Source organism: Alligator sinensis, unplaced genomic scaffold (assembly GCF_000455745.1).
Source record: "Alligator sinensis unplaced genomic scaffold, ASM45574v1 scaffold1140_1, whole genome shotgun sequence".
Lineage (NCBI taxonomy): Eukaryota > Metazoa > Chordata > Crocodylia > Alligatoridae > Alligator > Alligator sinensis.
This window is the reverse complement of record NW_005842441.1, coordinates 1,100,904-1,121,808: the sequence shown is the minus strand read 5'-3', so window position 1 is coordinate 1,121,808 and position 20,905 is coordinate 1,100,904. Positions and strand designations below refer to the sequence as shown.

Here is a 20,905-nt window from a genome sequence, read left to right as displayed (position 1 = left end):
CAGGAACCCTCTCAGGGAGAAGAATGAGGAGGGACAGGGAGGGACCCTTTGTTATTCTCAGGTTTCTGCTTTTGTATTCCCCTTCCCTCCTAATGACTCCTGATGACTCTTCCTCCATGGCTGTCTCTGGTTGCTTGTCTCTGTGTGGTCACACTGTCCACGTACTATGTCGTCAACACATTCCAAGCCCATCACATGCACACCTACTAATTTGTTCTTTCTAGGCCTTCTCCTAATTTGGTCTGTATCCCCAAAACCAGGACTCAGGCCCCCCTGCTCTCAGGCCTTGTTTCCTGGTGCCACTTTTATCTCGTGTTATGTGTCAGTGTAGTACATACTCCCTCAGTTTCCAGACCAGTTGTTCATCCGTTGGCATTGTTATGTTAGACAGCCTGCCTGCTTCCAAGGCTGTGATCTCATGTGACTGTGAGGCCCAAGCTCTTTAGAAATCAATTAACCCCTGCTGCCCATCTTAAACCATTCTAATATGTATATCTATACCTATAAGCCAGAGGTTGTCAACCAGGGCTACGCATACCCCTGGGGGTACTTAGTAAGGCCCCAGGGGGTATGCAGCAGTGGTGCGGAGAAGCGAGGGAACTCTGGTTTCCGCGGTGGCACTTCCAGTTTTGCCGCCAGTGCTTCTGGTTTCGCCACTGGTTTCTGGAACCCCTCTGGTTTCTGGAAGCCCCCTCCATGTTCCTGCTCATCGACCAGCCTGGGGACTCCCTGCTTCTCAACCGCCTGCCAGGGGTACACCAACCTGCTATAAGCCAATTCCCAAAAAACAAACCTTTAAATACCATTTTTAAGGAAACATCACTGTGTTCCCCTATGCTAATTATCAGTAGGGAATTACCTACATTGTCACAGCGAGACTGAGTTTTTTGCAGGCCACTCACAGCATGCAAAACTGATTTTGTGGGTATTTTGTGGCAGCCCTGTCCTTCACCACTGACTGGCAGAGGAGGCCTTCACTCAGTCTACCTTACTACCACTTTTTATTGATTTTGTGGGAAATCGCGTCCAGTGACAGATTTCCCAGTAATCGCAGCAGTCATGGACAATGCTGGTTTTTTGCAGTTTCCATGAAATCTGTGAAACTGTGATTTAGGTAGGTCCCTACCAATCAGGTGTGCAAGAATCCCCCTGAGTATTATACTCAACAGTTATTGCCTATTGACCAGCTGTCATAGACTCTACAAAATGACTTGTGTTTGCAACTCCTAGCTTTTACATAGTCTCTCTGAGCACCTCTTGAAGCCAGCCTAGGCATAGCTTCCAGTGGGGGAAGTCCCCTGGCTTGTTTGAATCTGAGACTCGGCATCACATCACTTGATATCTCTCAGCTCCCAGTGGAGACATTACACTATTTCAGGGGAAGGAGTATTAGCAAAGGTGACCTTTAGCGAGGCAGGCAACATTTCCAAAACAAAACAGAGCTTATTGATCAAGCTGAAGAGCCTTGGGATCACAGTGGCTATGCCCAACATAAGCTGAGCCCATCCTTATACAGGGCACAGGCCTAGGCGGCTGTATCTTTTTGGGATCCATTCTGTCTCTGTGCATCCCTGGGGTCACTGTGTGCGCCCTTTTCAAGCTAGTTTCTCATGCAGGCTTTCTTTGATCCATCTATTGGACGTCATCCTTTGGAAGGTAATCATCAGTTATAGTGGCTTGCACTGAATAGCCCAGGTGCAACTTCTCCTGGTAAAGAATTCTTTCACTTACTGCTGGTCTGTTCTCTACCAACTCCAGTAGCTGCATGAAGAAACCAACAACTTATTCTTCCATGGTCAAGGGTTAAAGTTAACCCATTGCTGCCTTTTATATAATGGCACACACTCAACTTAAGGAAACTCAGCCATGCACAATATTACAATAGAAATAAACCCAAACAATACCACATTCTGTCATGCCCACCAGAACGCTACATTGCCTGCTTGCAGACAAACACCTAAAAAGGGGCAGAGGAGAGATTCTCTGGAATTTGCAGAGGGGATATTAGGGATCTTCCATTTATACTTCTATGACAAAAAGGGTCGCCATTGGTGGAGCAGTTGTTGTAATCTACAGTGTGTTTGCCTTGTTTACCTCTCTCTCTTCCCTGAAAGCAGAAGAGACTTCCAGTACATCAACTTTTTACCATGTGTAAGTGTGTAGTAGAAATGTGTGGCAGAAGTGGTATTGATATCTGGATGTTGGGGGCACCATTGCTAATCCAAGAAGAAAAGTAACAGGCTGCAAGTGGGACAAGGCAGAGGACTGACAGTTCAGGACTCTATTAGGAAAGGAACTGGGAACTCTAGAGTGAAAAATACTGTCTGGACTGTCTGGGATTACCTCTAAAGAGAACCAGGAGGAGTTCAACTTCCTTACAGATATGAGCTAAATATTGGCATGACACTTGCATGGGATGTCTCTGAAAATGCAGTCAGAGGAGAAAATGAGAGATCTGCCTGAGACACTCCTGAGAGTGGCTAACAATGCAGACAGGACTTCCTGTGTTGTCATGTTCCATCCCTGCTATTGCAGGTGCCACCTCAATTTTTTTTTAAACGTTAGCTTTTTTTTTGCTCTCACTACTATTCCAGGAGCATGGGAGGAGCCGGGGAAAAAGCTGAGCTGAAAAGCACAACCCCCGCCCCTGGCAGTCCTTGTGCTGACCAACATCAGGATCCAAGTAGTACGGTCCACTATGGGTAGTCAGATACAGGGCCACAATTTTCAGCCCAGCTCATTTCCCTGCTCCTTTCATACTCCTGAAGCTTGTGGGAAGAGGTGTGGGGAATGGTGTCTCTGGGCACTGGGATTCAAGTCCCCAAAGGAGTGGCCACAGCAGCAGAAGCCATGCTCATCGTCTGTGGTAGAGAGGGGGACAGGGAAGAGGCAGAGAACAGAAAGAGCAGGGTACAGCAGAGTTCTGCCTCCGCTGCCTTCACCTGGCACCAGCCTCTGCCCCAGTGGCCACTCTCACTCCCTGTTGCCTCCTGAAGGGAAACCTACCTCCTTCAGGGCTCTAAAGGCCCACCCTGAAACTCTCCAGTCTGTCCTGCTGAGCAACCCCTGTTAGCACTGAGCACCATGCACCACCCCCTGCTGTGCTCCCAGCACAGGGGTACCCTTCCTGCCCTACAACTTTATGAGAACCTCTTCAGGGTGATGCAGGGGCCAAGGAGGTAATCAGTGTAAGAAATTAATTAGTCTTGACATTGGGTATCACTACATTCCAGAAAGTTTTGGAGGGGGGTACCTTGCGTCTAAGAAGGTGAAAACCACTGCTCTAGGGAGCTGTGATACAGGGAGAGGGGTGGAAAATCAGGGCACTCTTCCTTGCAGAACTCAGTTCCAGTCCAGTGCTGCTTTGGGGCCTGTGCTGCAGGGAGGAGGGTGGGAATACTCTCTCTGTGAAGCTTTCTCTCTAAGCACTGGGCTCTAGCACAAGGCTTGTGGTGAGGTATAGAGCACTTCCCCCCATTCCCACTAGTGCCAGGTGTGGGTACAGAGCATACATGATGATTTAGGGAATTTTGGAGGGAGGCTGGAAGTGGCCATCCTGGTTCTTCTGGGGTGAGGGAGTTGGCCTTAGCAACAGATAGAGTAGTCCCAGAATTGGGAAGGGACTCAGTGCTGAGAGGCATGTGATGCAGTTGTGTGGGGAATGGGGGCTATCGCTGGGCATCCAGTATGTGCTGTTGCGGGTGGGGAATGGAAGGTGGGTGGAGTTGGCCCAGGGAGTGCTAGCGGGGGATAATGGAGATGGCCCTGGATGTATTGTGGGAATGATTTTGCTCGGGTGTGCTAGAACTGGTTTGGAGTGGCACTGGGAAAGGAGCATTCCTGGGCGGATTGCCTTCCCATAGCAGGCACAACTGAATTCCTCACTTCCTCTCCCCAGAACCTGTTCCTGCTAACTCCTATCTGCCACTGCTGCTGTTGGGCCTGGCCGTAGGCACTGTACTGCTCTGTGTGGCTGTCATATTCCTGAGGAGGAGGAGGAGGAGGAAGCAGCAGCAGGATGGAACTCTTGGGCACTTCCTGGGTAAGAGCCCACTGGGCCCATCTACATGTGCAATTAATGCGATTGAATATACTCCAGCTCAGTTTGAGCTGGAGTAAACTATTCATGACATCACTGTCTACATGTGCATTTATGCGCGGTAATTTACTAGGCTGCCGGATACGACTTGTATCTGTTGGGACTATGCAGCAGCACAGTAAATTAGTCTATTGCACCCCAATTGCCGTACATGCATAGACAATGATGCTTTACCACACAACAAAGAAGTCTGCTTCCCACATCTCATGTAGCTGCGCCCACTGTGTAGCCAAGTGGTATACATGGTGAGGAGGGCTGCTCTCTCCCCACCCAAAGTAGGACTGGAATACTGGCATGCCGTAGATCTGATCCATAGAGGAGTTTTGCTTTGCCAAAAGGGAAGCATTTTGCAGAAACAGGTTAGTTTTAACACAATTTTTGATAGAAAAATGTCAATGCAATTTGTGTCCAGGGGGAGTATTTTGCTCCCTCAGGTTTCTGTTTTAATTTCAGCTTCACAGTTCCTTTTTATTTCTATTTCCTTTCATTTAAACTTTCAGAGTCCACATTGACTTTAATGTTCTATTTCATTTTGAGTCCACATTTCAAAACATTGTATGTTTCTTGCACCTCCCTCCATTATGTAAGCACTCATTGCTTTAGGTGGGTGCAGTTTTCCAACCTTCATTCTTAATATGAGCTGCAGCTGTGTAAGTGGCCAGCTTCCCTCTTTAAAATGGATGTTGTAGAACTGTAAGCTCACAGGGATGCAGAGCAAATCCATTCGTTTAAGTTCACAAAGCTGTTCTCCTGTCCTGAAAGATGAAAAAAGTGAAGCTAGAAAGCGCAGTAGTTGGTCTCTTTTTGACACTGCCTGTAATATTGTGCTATCCCTAAACAATACATCTTGGCATATGCGCTAGCAGATCCCAGTGTAGGGCTGCTTGGGACCAGCATTCTTCTGTGTAACATTTAAGGTGGGAAAGAGAAAGGCCAACCCCGAAGGACTGAGCCTGTCCAGATGAAAACTGCCATGGTGCACCGTAACCCCCAGAAAGGGACAGCTATGGAATCAATTTGATTTGAGGAAGGGTCAGAAAATCCCCATTGCTAAAGTGCCTCTGTGAAGGGTGTTCAGAACCCCTCTCTCTGCCCCTCTGTAGCAAGTGCCCATCCCAAGAATGGTCATGATGCCCCCTGGTAGCTGCTCAGCCCTTGCTAACCTGGCTTCCCTTGGGGCCCTCTTCTAGTTTCTGGCCCACCACTCCTAGATGTTATTAATTTCTGATGGACAGGAGGCTGCCCCAAGGCTTCCCAAGCCTGGTCTTATTCTTAAGACCACAAATGCTTGTGGTCATTGCCTTAAGGGTTAGTTTTGTGGGCTTCATCCTCCCCAATACCCATTCCCAAGCCATGCAGGTGATGTGCTAACCTAACTCTGCCTGCTGGCAGGCCCCAGACACTGGAGCTTCCCTCAGTGCACACTCGTCCCCCCGGGCACTGGTCTGTCCCCCCGCCCCGCGGCACCAGACGTTTCCACTCAGGTCTCCCCCAAGCACCAGATGTTCATGCTTTAGTCCCTCTGGGCACTGGCCACCCCCCAGGCCCTGGACTTCGGCGCTGCTAACAACTCTCCACCCCCTGGCAGGCCCAGGCACTGGAGCTTCTCTCAAAGCACACTAGTCCCTCCTAGGCACCGGTCCCTCCCTGGTCCCCCCCAGGCACTGGACATTCTTCTCAAGTCCCTAGTCCTTCCTGGGCTCTAGCTCACTCTCTGTGTCCCAGGCCCTCTGTTGTTTTGACCCCCATGCTGTATCCCCCAATGGGCTCAGGCTGTCTCCTTCAGGACCAGTGGGGACCTCCTTACCTCCCCTTCAGTCCCTTCTACAACCACCAGATCATTCCTCAGCAGCCCTCTTGGCCATGGGGCCCCTGGTTCCTCTGCTCCCAAGCCTGTCTGTTCCAAGGCCTGGCTAGCTTCTCCTGAGTGCCAAGCCCCTGGCCCCTCTGGTCTACTCCCTAGCTGGGCTTCAGGTACCCTGGCCTCTGCTCTCTGCCATCCTTCTCCAGGCTATGGGCTCACCCACTCCTGTTCCCAGGCTTATCTCTTCAAAGGCCTCTGAGTGGCTTACCCCAGCTCAGATGTTATCAGTTGCCATGCTGCCAAGAGCTCCTCTCTTAGTGGCACTCAGGGGTAGACTGCCTGACCAGCTCAGGGCTTATATTATATGGCTCAAGCCTGGTCTGCTTTTGATCAGGTGACTGTCATCAGCCCACTCACCACCTACAGGCCTCTCTACAGGCAACCTCCTCTCTTAGTAACAGGTGCACCAAGCACCCTATCACACCCTCCCACATGAGATACTTTCATTGGGGACTGCACCTGTGAGGTGGGTGGTGAGAGTGGCCTGTGGGTTTTGTGCTGGGTAAGTAACCATATAGGAAGAGGTGGCATCTTGTGTGCAGAGTAAAGAGGATGTATAATTAAACCAGAAGGAGGGGAGGGGAAGGAGAGGGCTGCTGTGAGCTGGCTCCATGTCTCAGCACAGGATGGTACAGGCAGCTCCTCTTCAGACCAGTTCACCACTGCCAACTTTTTCTCCTAGAACAAGAAAGATGCAAGGCTCCATGCTGGAGGCATCTGGGCCCAGCATCCTGAGTGGTGCATGCTGTCTGAAATGCTGTTTGCTGTTAGTGTGTTGAGGTCAAGGAGTGGCAGGACTCTCACAGGTGGCTTAAGGCACAGAGAGAGAGGAGAAGCTTGGGATCCTCTGAAGTTTCAGGGCTTTCCCAGGTCCTGGCTTATACAGTAGGGTAGGAAGAGGGTTCTGATTGCACAAGAGAGGCCGGCTAGCTTCAGGCAAAACAAGGGTCAAGAGCACATAGGGTATTCACAGCCTCTCAGTAAAAGAGGAATGGCACTAGATTGATTTTAAATGCTTACAGGTAAGAATACTTTTCTCTTCATTTTGAGTTTTGGACTTATTCTTAAATGCAAGCAAATGTTAAGAAGGGAACTACCTTCTGGGTTCCCCGCTATGATGGTGGTGCCATGGGTGCCTCCTGTTCTGGAGATGCAGGTGCCTTTCTGTAGTGAGAAGACAATGAAAGCCGATGCAGTGGGAAGGGCCTCAGGTACAGAGCAAAGCAGCAGCCTGCTCAGGGTCCAAGGCAGCAGAGGCAGGAGTTCAAACAAGCCAAGTGTCTGTGTCCTGCTGCCCCATCCAGTGCACCTCCACCAGGAGACCAAAGCCTCTAGGGGGTTAATTGCTTTGCTAGCCAGTGAATGGACACACAGCCCTAGCTGGCAGGGAGGGGAGGTGGAATCCGTGTTTACTTAGGACCTGTGTTCCTTGGCACGTTCCTTTGATTTACAGACCATGTGGACCTGGGGGAGTTGAAGACCCGACAGGCCATAGCCCAGACCCCATTCCAGGATACAGCATGCGTGGCAAAACAAGAAGAGCTCTCTGAGGATGCTGGCAGTGACACAACATGGCTGATGAGAGAAGAAGCTGCACTGTAGAAGCTGCACTCTGATGGGGCCTAGGCAAGTCAGAGATGGGCCAGATGAAGCTTCCCTTGGAGACCAGACAGCACACATCGGTGAGACTCTTCTGACTGACCCAGACAGATGCAAGCAGCCAGTGTTTGTTGGGAATAAAACCTCCAGGATGGAGTCATGCCTGTGTTTGGTACATGCCCCTGAATCAAGAGGAGAGCGTCTGCAATGCAATGCCATCTCCCTAAATTAGGGAGAGCAGTTCCTGGATTAGCCTCTCTATAGACTGCGAAGACAAGGAGGTTGTCAGGATAAGTGATTATTTCATGCTGTTTTCACCCCTCAGTGTTTCCCTATCCTCCATGTGCCACAGCCTTCCAGCCCCCTATGTAGGGCCCCACAGTGGGGCCCTCCATGCCAACCCACAAGCTTTTCTCCACATAACTGGTTTGACTCTCCTCTGCCCTACCACAGCTTGATCTCTGGATTAGTATTTGCTCTGCATTAGTATTGTAGCAAACCCCTGCAGTGTCAGGCACAATCACAACAGCCAACAAGGTGTTTGCTCACTTCTCATATAGAGTCCTAGGAATTAGGCTCACAGGCCAACAGGCCAAATGGAAGGAACAAATACAGGTAACTAGGCATTCATTCAAAGTATAACAACGTACACTCAAAGGGCAAGTAAACAGGTAGTGGTCAGTGCTCCTGGAATACATACATTTAGCACATACAGTCCCCTCCCCCACCTCCAGAGGTTTTCCCAAGAACCAGCCTTTAGTCCAGAGTCACCCTGTGCAGGTCTCTAAGTCAGGGGTCACGTGCAGTTGGTCTGTGGTTCATCTGTGCTGTACAGAGACTTCCCTCTGGCTGCACTGTTTAGGGCTCTCTCTCTCTGCATCCAACCCCAGCACTCTGGCACATAGCCAGCTAGGAGCTGGGAGTCCATTTCCTGCTTCCCCCAAGGTCTCTGGGATTTGCAGTCCAGAATCACAGCGTCAGGACTCTGCAAAGTTGTTCCCCTTCTGTTACACATTTATATCATATTTCCAATGCATGCAATGCATTACATTACACAATGCATACTACTTTACAGTATTCTTCACATTCATATGCAAACAGGCAGATACAGGTGCTGAATAACACCAGGCATGCAGCCTGCTATTTATCTCTCTAGGGGCAACTCCCTCCTGGATGCTGGGGAGCAGGCTGCTGGCAGAACAGTTTGGAGAGGAGATGAGCAGTCCTCAGGGTTGAAAGAACCGTTTAGGGACTACTTAGAAAAGCTAGATGTGTACAAATCCATGGGGCCGGATGGGACGCACCCAAGGGGGCAGAGGGAGTTGGCTGATCCCTTGGCCATTATCTTTGAAAACTCATGGCGATCAGGAGAGGTCCTGGATGACTGGAAAGGGCAAACATAGTGCCCATGTTTAAGAAAGGGAACTACAGACCAGTCAGCCTCACCTCAGTCCCTGGAAATATCATGGAGCAGATCCTCAAGGAATGCATTTCTAAGCACTTGGAGGAGAAAAAGGTGATTAGGAATAGTCACCATCAATTCACCAGGGGCAAGTCATGGCCAAACTAGGCCTGACCAACCTGCTTGCCTTCCATGATGAGATGACTGGCTCTGTGGATGGGGGGAGACTGGTAGATTTCCCATTTCTTGCATGAGTGTTGTAGGAGCCTGGCACTAGAGTAAAAGGTGGACACCACCACCTTCTATATTTTTTGTGTGACAGTGACTGTTCCCTGCAATGTCAGTGTGCGTTAGGCAGTCTCTGTGTGCATTTACTTGATTATGCCCTGCATGGGACTTAGGCACAGGGATACCTTGGACAAAATCCCATTCCACTGAACAGGCAACCAAAGTGTAGCTTGTGACTAAATGACTCGCTTCAGGAGCTGGAAACCTGTATAAGCCCCGAGTTGGAATGACCCGGCCCCAGTGCAGAATGGGGCAGTCCAGAGGCTTTGGTGGTGCATCAAGAGCAGTGGGGCAGGGTTTGCCTGCTCCCACACTGGAGCTAGATAAGTGGGAGCTGTGCCTAGGCTGATGCCACTTCTCCCAGTCCTCAGCTCCCTGTAGGTGCAGCTTCCAGCTGATGGGAAACTGAGCCAGGGCTGGGAAGCAGGGAGCTTCATTTGCACTCAGCTTCAGCTGCTTCTCCCCTTGTCCCCACTTCCCTCCTGCTCCCTCCCTCTCCCCCGCCCTTCCACCTCTCAGCTGCAGTGCAGGCACAACGGGAAACTGCCCAGGCTCAGTCGTGTTCCCCACTACCTGGAAGCTGCACCTGGACTGCAGCCAGGGAGCAAGGAGAAGAAGCAGTGATGCAGATGCAGCTTCCAGCTACTGGCCCCAACACAGCGCCTTGTTCCCCAGCCCGGGCATGGGCAGAGGTAAAGCCTTCCGGCTCCAGTGGTTCTGCAGCCTGGATACAGCCTGTGTGTTGCCAGCCCCTGATGTCCCTGATCCACGTTTAGAGATAAACCTGTCTCGCACGGGATGCATTACAAGAATAGAGAGAGGTGCTTGAGCATGTCCTGACAGCAATCCTGTGTTACCCCAGCCCTCCCGTAGAGGCACTTGGTGACTTGCACACGCCCAGGAAACAGCTGGGAGGGAAACTGCCTGCTAGTTGTGCAGCCTGCACAAAGTTCAGCGGCACTTTTTGGCCCCCTGCTGAAAGGAGCATCCCCGAGAGAGAGAGAGAGACTCCGTCGAGAGCCCCACACATTGCCGGCCGAGCCCTGCATTTCCACGCCTTGCTGAAAGCAGCCAGGAGCTCTGCTAGGGAAGGGAGCTGGCCAGCCTCTGCCTCCCCAGGGCGGCACAGCGATGCTGGACGCGGGCTGATGACCCTGCCTTGCAAAGCGGGGCTGAAACAACTGGTGCTCGCTGATTGGTTGCATCTCACCCTGCGCCTGTTGACAGCACCCAGGCAAAGAGCATCCCTCCCCTTCCACCTGGACGTGCGGGGCCGGATTCTAGTTCACTTACTGGGGCTGGAAACGGAAGGCGGCCCTAGGCCACCCCGCTGAAACCCCTGGAAAACCAGTAACGCCAACTGCGGTTGGGTCCTTCTCCTGCAGGCCGCTTCTCGGGACTTAGCCTTCAGGCCGAGATGATGGCTTATCACTGTAGCAGGCGCCCGGCTCGCTGGGCCGCCGGCTGGGGGCAGGCGCTCCCGCTCCCACGGAGGAAGCGCGGCCAAACGCGGGCCAGGTTTGCGAGTTGACAACACGTCGCGCGCCGGGCGTGCTTCTTATTGAACCATGAGCGCGGGGGCTGAGCCCCGCTGCGAGCCAAGGGCTCTGATTGGCTGTGCCGGCATTCCAAACCAGCGGATGAGCGGGAGCAGAGGCGGGAGGGTTTGGCGTAGGTGTAGCCCGACTCGGCTCGGCCGCAGGGAGCGGGGTGAAGGCCGCTCCAGGAGTCGGTGCCAGAGCGGGGGAGAGCCTGGCTGCCCGGCCCGGCCCGGCTTTCCCAGCGGGTGCGGAGCTGCAGCTTCAGGGCGCAGGTGCCCGGGGACGCGGGGAAGGGAAGGGAAGGGAAGGGGCGGCCGCAGCCGGGGGCCGTCCGGGAGCTGGGGGCAGTCGGGGCTGCTGGAAGAAGGGACCTGCCGGGAGGGGAGAGGGCCCGGAGGAGGAAGGCTGAGGAGGCCCAAACCTCAGCGTGGCTGGGGAGACACTTAACCCGGTAGCGTTTGCAGGTCTGTCTTCAGGAGCGAGGAGAGGAAGCCATTCATCGCCGCATCACCGGCCGGCGTTTGGGGTGAGGCGAGGCTGAGGATGGCGCCCACAGGAGACCCGTGTTGCTGGGTGTTGCAGTGAGAAGGGGGGTCATTCTGAAGGGAAACTGGTTTCAGAAGGGTTTGGCCACGTGAATGTGATTAGTGAGGGGTTTGCTGTAAGGGGACCACCCACCATGTTAGAGTTGTTCACTTGCTGCTGCACTGGCAGATTGGATGCAAATGACTGGATTTATTATTCACTGTTGATAAGCTAATTCTATATATTGCCTCCTCTTGATTCATCGCTTTCGTCTTGTATATAGTTGTGTACAATAAAGAAACCCATTTGTTCATTGGGCTTGGATGTAAATTCTTGGGGGGTGAGGGTGAGGGACGCACCTCTCAACGGGACGCCTCAGCCAGAAGACCTGCCCTGGGGGTCCCAGGGCTACCGGCAGCCTGAGGATCCAGAATCCGGCATATCACCCAGCCTAGCGTGCTGGCGAGGGTTACGTTATAAAACTAGATGTGTTAACCATTTTTGAAGCACGTTAACAGGGTGGAATAGCACCTCACATAAGGGAGTGGACCAAGATATGCCTTCATCAAGGCCTTCAGGAGGCATGGGGGAGCTTTTCCTGGGAGGCCTTCATCAGCTGCATGGTATCCCATCTGTGATGGCTTCCACAATCACTATCACAGGAGCCAGAGGCATCTCCAGGGTTGATACATTAGAGATGTACCTCCAGTGGCAAAATGGCTACAACAGGTGTCTGGTACAGGCATCCTGCATAGTGTGACTGCAAGGGCACAGAGCGTTCTGGCCCAACATGGTTGATGGAGGGGTGCCAACTAGGCTATACTCAGACATTTCACTGCTGCTGTTTTATCAAGACCTTGGCAGACCTGAGATATCCACTGAGGATGAACTAGAGCAACAGGGAAGGATGTGGTCTGGGGAAAGACCCAGGTGCAGCTCACTGCCACCAGTGTGCAGACGTGGCCAGAATTTAGCTTGTCTGCATCTTAGTGGATGTAGGTCCCAGAACACTCTGTGGAGACTAAATGTACATCCAAGCGATTTGAGTCTCCAGTCCAAACCTAGAAGTACATTGATGGGTACTGCAGGCTTGCTCCTGTAGCCTCTCTCAGGCCTGCTGCAGACTGAGGAGTCAAGAGAAGACAGTAAGGATGAGCCTAGAGCAGGCTCACTGCTGAACTTCTGGTTCGGGAACATGCCTGTGGACTACATCGGTAGAACTGTTTTGGGCCCCTCCCTTAATGCCAGACCTACCACTGCAGTGGGGTAGAAGATCTCATGGAGGGCGCAGGGAGGACATCCTAGTAAGGATTGTGCATGTAGTACACTGGAGGGAGGACTGGGTAAGGGAAGGCCAGAAAACAGATGAGGACATACTCAACACAACCCCTGACGTTGGCAATTTGGTGGCAATGCACCTCTCAGAGTGAACTCCACCCCTAGTGATGGCCCCAGGGATGCCAAAGCCCCAGCCAAGTGGCTGGTTACAGCAGCAACCATGCAGACAGGCCCATGCCAGTGTCAATTGCAGCCTCAGCCCCATGCATACCAAGCCCACCTTGCCTTCAAGGAACTGAGTGATTGGGTCTGCTTATAGCACTGTTGTCTCATGGCAAATCCCATGAAGTGCCTCAGCGGTCTGCTCAGGGCAGCCTGGAGGCATCCTACACCACCCATTTTGCCTAACAAGATCAGGACAACCCTGGTCCTATTGACTTTGGGCTCCTTTTGGACCACAGGCTTCAGCCATCATACGAACTCTTTGGCTCCAGGCCACACACTCTAGACTACATCACATTCCCTGTAGATCCCAGCACCTGGAGACAGACAATGTGAGAGTTTCTGCAAATAGTCAACATCCTACATTCCCGGACCCCAAGAACAGTTCTTTAACTTCCAAAGGTCTATGCAGGACTCGCACATGTTTGTGAGTAGGTAGGTATGGCATATATGCCACGATATGATGGTGGTCAGTAACCCACTCCTTGAATTCTCTGAGCATGGTGTATGTCCCTCAGGGCCAGCCATGATGTCTGCATGCAATCATAGATGCTCCTCTTCAGGCTGTTCTTCTGAGGCAAGGTAAGGCATGGCTCCAGGATTTTGTAATGTTGGGGTGCAGCACTGAAGGAGTGGCTGCACTTCTCAGTCCTTGTCTCTTCCTTCTGATCCCCATGCCTACCGGGGCAGGCAAGCTATCGGCTGCTGCTCCTGCAGCCCTATCTAAGTCCCAAGGAAGGTAAGCATTCTGCCCTCTCTTCCCCTCCACGCTCAGAGGGATGTCCCCTGCCCCTACCTTCTCTCTCTCTCCCTTCCCCTCATTTCCTCCTATCTCCTACCTGCTGCTGCCAGGTGGTGTCCTGGGAGAGACAAGTTCCTGCCCATTGCAGCTGGCCTACGCTGGAGCTGCTAGGGCTGTACTTCCTGGGGATTGCAGAAGTGGCCTGGGGGCATGTTGAGGGGCAGTTGCCCCTTGACATGCCCCCCATCCCTGCCCCCCATCCCTGTGCCTGAGTAGTATAAGGGGGACACATCTCGTCAATCTTTAAGCCCTCCCCTTGACAGGTGCCTGGGGCAGGGCACTGTGTGTGCCTGCCACTTTAAGGGCCTGGAGCTGGCAGCCACCAGGTGTCTGATGAAGGCAGCCATTTTGGAGCCAAGGGCTGGCTATATAAACAGGGCAGTTTGGCTGCCTGGAAGCCAGGCAACAACATCACCTGGCTGGAGGGCTGCTGAGATCATCAGGAGGTAAGGGAGGAGCTGTAGGGGATGGTCAGGAGGCTCCTGGTCCTGGGCATGACCTAAAAACTGCATCCTGCTGGGAGTGGGTGGCCTGGTGGGGCTCAGTGGTGTGGGAGCCCCCAGGAAATGCCAGGCCAGTTACCACCCTGGTGAAAGGTGGGTTGGGGCACCTTAAACCCTAGCCCCCACCACTGGGTGGGTAACCCCATTTGTGTGAAGGGCCCAGAGGGCAGACCCTGGGAGAGAGTGAGGGGCTAGAGACCTGACCTGAATGAGAGAGTACCCTTGACTGGCCCATGCTGGGGCCAGGACCAGGATGGTCAAAAGGGCCAGGGGCCCACTGCAAGAGACGCCCAAGAGCTGGCGGCCTGGGGTCCCAAATGGCCTGGAGGTAGGCCAGGGCTGGTAGCCAGAGGTCCTGGGGAGGGACCACACCTGAGAGGGGAAAACAGTTTCAGGGGGCTAGGTAGCCTGAATGAAGGTGGAGAGGCTGCCTGAATGGATGGATTGTGGAGGGGTCCTGTTAGGAGGATTCTGGGGCCCAGTGTGGGGGCCAGTGATGATGTGAACATCAAGATGCCATCTGTGAGACTTGGGCTGTGGTATAGGGGAGGAAAGGAGCTGCAGAGAGCGCCCCCTGGCATCGGGGCAGCCAAATGGGCATCCTCCCACTTAATTGACATCTGTTAATTAATCAATTAACATCAAGGCATGGCAGATGAGAAGGCGGGTGGTTGGCCCAAGAATAGGTGGGTGGGCCACGGAGATTGGCCCAAGTAGGCCCCCTGTTACAGTGCCCCAACCTCTATTTTGGCACTGGAAGTCCTTTCCCTAACCCCTGGCCTCTGCCACCCTTTGCCCTAGAAGCACTCCCTTTGGAGGTGGTCATCGTCTTGATCACCATCTTAGAACCAGAAGTCCTGCCCTGTCACATGGTCCTTGACTCTGATAGCTTCACCTACATGATCCCCCAAGACCTGCCCCCTCACCTCCATGTTGGCTGCCATGTAGTTTGTAGAAGTCTCTGCCTCCTCACCTGGTCTCTGATCCTGGTAGTACTATCCACATGACTCCAAAACCCACCTCCCCTTGCTGCCTTGTTGATGGCCATAGAATAACAGAGAAGTAAGGCTGGAAGGGACCTCAGTTAGTCAAATCCCCTACCTAAAGCAGGGAAGTTCTTTTGGTCCTTACAGGGATCGACCCTGCAATCCTGGCATTATTAGCTGTTGGTAGCCATCAGCCTCTGCCATGTCACATGGTCCATGATCCCAGAAGTTCCACCCACCTGACCCCAAAGCCTGCTTCTCCTCACTGTTATGGCCCACCCTAAGGGACCCAGAAGTCTTGGCCCTCCCCCAGACCATGATACATGGGCACAACCTATCTAGTAGTGGGGGGTTGTGACCCCTCAAAACTTTCCCTGCTGCCCTTGCCTAATCAGCATGGTTTTCAGGGATGTTAGATGTCCCTGAGAGCAGCACTGAACCAATCATAGCAAGTATAGGGGTGAGACCAAGACTGGAAGCCCTGGACTGACAATTTTCCAAACCCTGTTGGGAAACCCTCAAAAGTAGATCATATGTTTTCCAAGACCAGGCTAATGCAGCCAGAAGCAAATATAGATTCTTACCAGTAAGACCCCTCTTTCCTGCTTTACTACCAAGACTTGCCATAGACCTACTGGGAAAATTCTACCATAGTGACAGTTCTAGGGAGGGGGAGATTAAGAAGAGTAGCCCGTTAGCCCAACAGTTGCCTGAGATGCCTGAATCTGGGCAGGAGATCTGTGCAAACATTCAGGAGGCCAGTGAGCCTGATGCCCAGACTCTTACAGCAGATGCTGAGGATTTGGGAGAAGAGGGCTGCACAAAGTTGCTGATACACAAGACGTGTTTCTTTTTATGGCATCCTTATATATTGTCTGAGTGTGAGACTTTTTGAAGACTGCATGAGTTGTCTTCTAGATGCACCAGAGTAAGTAAGGAAGCCATGACTGTGAACTGCTCAGATAAGAATATAAACTGGACAATTTGGGAACTCTGGGTATTTTTATACATGCTCCAGAGGTGGGGGCCAGACACTGACAGCCGCTCTAACGCATCTCCTGTATCAGCATCCCAGTGCTACAAAACGGTGGCAGGGGCATTTTAACTAAAGCTTGCCATCTTGAAGCATGGAAACACGCTGATACATGAGATGTGGATGCTGGATGTCGCATGCTGATTAGCACACTTCCAAAGACTTGATTAATTGTAATTGCAACACACTGGAGCAGCCTCACTACACGTCTGTATGCACCCTCTCTACTGTCTTGTGTATATAAAATGTTTAAATGCTATTATTGCAATAGGTTATGCCATGAATTGTCTGTGTTTTTCAGAGAAATGTTTAATTGACAGCATGGCAATTTTAGTCCGTTCATTTTGCTGAAGATGCTAATGCTCCTCTATATGGGGCAATCAATGAGGAGGCTAACCTTTGGTTGGCCTATATTGAATACTTTAATGGTGCTAGAAATTATAAAACCCTACTTGGGAGAGTGGTCTAGTTAGTGCAAACTAGTATAAGACTAGCAAAAGTAGTAAATTTTATACACATTTTGAACGGAAATAAAGACTGCTTTAAAATGCATTGTCACTGGTGCTACTTGCTGCTTGCTTAGTCTCTTGGGAAGTGAATGGGGGACCAGGGTTGTGTGTATGGGGTGTGATGAATCAATGCTGGGAGGATATGAATAGATGTGGATTCTATTGACCTAAAAACATAACAAAAGGTCTAGCTGGGGTGGTGTATTTTAACCTCTCCTGAATAATGAGTATGAACAGTGTCACCTTAAAAGGGTATGTTGGGACACATCTGAGGAATCTGTGGAAAGCGTTGGAACACGTTTGAAATCTGTGGAAAATGTTGATGCATGGCCCTCCCAACTATCAGGCCTGTTGAACACAACAGGGTAGGATATTTTCACCTAAGAGCATTTCAATGGGTGGTATGGCTGGGGTAGAATGGGTTAGACTCCATTAATACATCACGATGGTCCTAAGAGGATGAATCAAAGCCCAGGACCCACAACCCGTGTGAATCAGAACCATGAGTCTAATCACAGCATGAATTGGAGAGGGAGGCCTCACAAACATACAAATCAGATCAGACCTGGTCACCAGATCCAATCAAACTTAAAGCAAAAACCCCCAACAGGGTATAAACCCCACAGTTTGGGTAAAAAAAAAAAAAAAAATTTTCTCTGGATGGTGAATCTGCTTTAGGACAAGACCTGGTATGTCTTTATTATTTCTACTCTATACATATAGAGTAGAAATAGAGAATACTATTCAATAGAATAGAAATAATGAACACACGCACACACACGCGCGCGCGTGTGCACACCCTTTTTCTGCTTGAGTACATTGTCTTTACTTACTCTTTCTTTTGGTCTTCAATATAAGATGGTCTGTCTAATGGAAAAATGGCAAATAACAAATTTTTCACATGCAAACACTTTCTTCCTGGTGGTAAATCTGCTTTAGAATGTAGTCGGATATATATTCATTATTTCTACTACATATGTGTGTGTATATATACACACTTTTTCTGTTTGAACACACTGGCCATGTCCACATGAGCAAGGGCATGCATTTGCAGCATCACAAATAGTAGTGGCATAAATAAATTTGTATCACTACTTTATGCTGTAGTGCATGCACCTGCTCATGCCATTTGCAGTGGGACACATTGTCCCACTGTCCCATGTGCTGCAAGGGGGCTGGCTGGGGATTAGAGTGCCTCAGTGTGGGGCTAGCTGGCAGGCAGCTACCATGCTGAGGCACCCTGCACCCCAGCCAGTCGGGGAGTGGCTGGGCGGCTCCCGGGCTGGGGCCCCCTCCCCCCCAGCCAGACGGGGAGTGGCTGGTGGAGACAGGGAGCAGGCAGCTCAGGGAGCTGTCTGCTCCCCTGTCATGAGGCACACTGTGCACCAGTCAGCTGGGGTGCAGGGTGCCTCAGTGCAGAGGCTTCACAGTGTGCGGATCTGGGAGAGCCTGCTCCCCAGTCTTCACATTTGTCCTGGCACATGATACTTTTTCTTTTCAGGGATTTTATTTGTTACTGGGAAATCCTGGTAGCAAATTTTGCCCCAGCATTGCTAATTAGCAGCACCATATTGCAGGGTGCCTCAGTGCAGAGGCTTCACAGTGTGCGGATCTGGGAGAGCCTGCTCCCCAGTCTTCACATTTGTCCTGGCACATGATACTTTTTCTTTTCAGGGATTTTATTTGTTACTGGGAAATCCTGGTAGCAAATTTTGCCCCAGCATTGCTAATTAGCAGCACCATATACAGTTTAACATGCAACACATGTGGTTTGTGGCACCACAAAGAGGTTTGCGGTACCACAAAAGGACACGTGCCTGCATGTCTGGATCCAGGCATTGTCTTTACTTAGCATGTCTTTTGATCTTCATTATAGAGGGCATATCTAATAGGCCTGTGCGACTAGGGAAATATTCAGTTCGGATTCGGCTGATTCAGAGGACAGCAATTCGATTTTAGTTAATAACCTAAGCTATATCCAATCCTTTCCAAAACCAAAAAGTAGTAGGAGACTGACTAGGAAGCCAAGCCAGTCCAGTACCTTTCAGATGCTGTTGCTCACTCAGGCAGAAACAGCTCACAAAAGGCACAGGAATCCTGCAGACAGAGGCTTATATGCTGTTTCTATGTCCCTCCCCCAGACACTGTGATTGGAAGGGGACTCGGGGAGAGATCAGTCACTGGCCAGCTAGAGGTGTCAGTCCTTACCCCGCTGCTCCCCCTCCCTCTTCTCAGTTTCTGTTCCCCTGAAACACCACCTCCAAATCTTTCCTGAAACTTTTATGAATTGATTTGGAGGCTCCAAATTGATTCGGAAAGTTTTAAGCTTCTCCCGATTCGATTTGGATTTGGAGATTCGGCCTCTGAATTGGGCCAAATCTTCTCCAAATTGGATCGCAGACCAAAGCTTCACACAGCCCTAATATCTAATGGGAAAGCAGCAGATATCACATGAAATTTTACCTTGTCAAGGTAAAAAATTATTCAAACAGTGGATGCCCTTAATTTTAAGCTATATGTGGCTACGTTAATACAAGGGCAGTCAAATGATGGTATTGTTCTTTACAGAGGATGGTATATGCATTGATGAGTTCCTTGATGGCTGCTGAATCCGATGTGTGAGTGACACACAGGTCCCAGGGCACACCCACACACTAGCAATGCTCTGAATCCAAGCAGCAGATTCGCTCATCCTCTGATACTGGTTATCACAAAACTTGATCCAGTTCACCTCTCCGTACCTCGCTTCACTCTGCCAAGCAAAGCAGCCTCAAGCTGCCTCTGCCAAACTGTTACTAGATTTGCCCATCAGTTTGGGGTGTGCTCATTTATTAGGGATACATTTCTAGGGTCTTGGTAACTCTATTAATGTGCTGCTTGTGTTACTTGTGTTTCTATACGGAGCTGTATATTTCCCTTCTGCAAGTCCTCACCCCCAGTGGAGCTATTTTGCGGGGCTGGGTTTTTCTAGTCACTAAATCAGTCATACACACAAACACACACAGATTAACATGACACGCCTGACCCAGTCGGGTTGATCAGCATGGATAGGCTGACACTCATATGCCAAGAAATCAGTTCATCAGAGCAACAATAAACTGCAGTCAGACACAAGCACACAGGTAAACAGAATACCTCTGAATCCGGTTGGGTGTCCAGCTGACATCCTCATGGGCCAGCATTCAGTTCATAAGGGCACATCTGAGCCAAACTGGGTCAATCAGCCTGTACAAGCTGATCCCCTTATGTGTTTCAAACTCAGCATGTCTCAATCTTTAGCCTCTTGATGAGCAGACTTCACAGTATTTTTGGGCTTCACAGGGATCTTTAGCTTAGGTAAAAGAAGCGTTGCTGCAGAGCAAGTGGGGAAGGAGAAGTAGAGAAGGAAAAATATACCCAGTTACTAACAGTTTGGCTGTAAAAGTTATTTATTGCTAAGTATATGAAATATATAATGATACTAATAGTAATAGACATGCAAAGGAAAAACAAACATAAACAGTTACAATACTACCTTGGTTTCAGTAAGTATTTGGGGAAACCTAGCTCAAGCCTAACTAATACAGTTCAGGTTCAGAAATCTATGCCTAGAGAGAAAAGAGAAAAGAGAGAGAGCGAGAGCTGGGATCTCACCAGTCTAAGGCACTTGGGTTGCAGTGCTGACAGGTAAAGTTCTTAGCACAGTCCTTGAAGGGAGACAATCTGTTTCTTCCAGCTTCTTGAGAACGACAGCAGATGGTGTCAGCGTACACACACTTTGCTGCTTTTTTTTTTTTTTTTACAGATTTTTATACACTCAGTTCAGCTTCTTCAAAGAATTCTCAATAGTGTAAATCATTGTCTTTTCTCTTGACAAGGGGTTATCTGGTTTGGAATATCTTTAAAAAAAAAAAAAAAAAAAAAAAAAAAAAAAAAAAAAATGTTAAGATCCATTGAAATGGAGTAACAATGTTTATTCACCTTAAGGGCAGGCTTTAAGGCACACAAATTAATTAATGTTATCTTCAAAATAAATGCTATTAAATCAAAAATCTGTTTACCAAAGATAGCTTATATCTTTTCTTCAGAAATACACTGAGTATTTGGTTGCTACTAGGCCTGTGAGAAGTAGCTAGTATTCATTTCGGATTGGGATTTGGCCGATTCAGGGGACAGCGATTCGATTTGATGATTTGAATCACTGCCCCGAATTGATTTGGCTGAATCTGATTCAGAGATTCAGCTGCCACCAAATCAGCTGAAATTCTGAATCAA

General features: G+C 50.3%; 1 protein-coding gene across 4 annotated transcripts in view; it reads left to right on the top strand.

The window, feature by feature from the left end:
* Positions 1 to 7,722, top strand: part of LOC102381418 (deleted in malignant brain tumors 1 protein-like) — a 63,329-nt gene extending 55,607 nt beyond the window's left edge. For all 4 annotated transcript variants that reach the window (XM_025212038.1, XM_025212039.1, XM_014523084.2 and 1 more), the window contains 2 exons: positions 3,899 to 4,042; positions 7,417 to 7,722. In XM_025212038.1, coding sequence (XP_025067823.1) covers positions 3,899 to 4,042; positions 7,417 to 7,565 — 293 coding nt within the window. In that variant the 3' untranslated portion in view covers positions 7,566 to 7,722. The remainder of the gene's footprint in view (positions 1 to 3,898; positions 4,043 to 7,416) is intronic.
* The last annotated feature ends 13,183 nt before the right edge of the window (positions 7,723 to 20,905 follow it).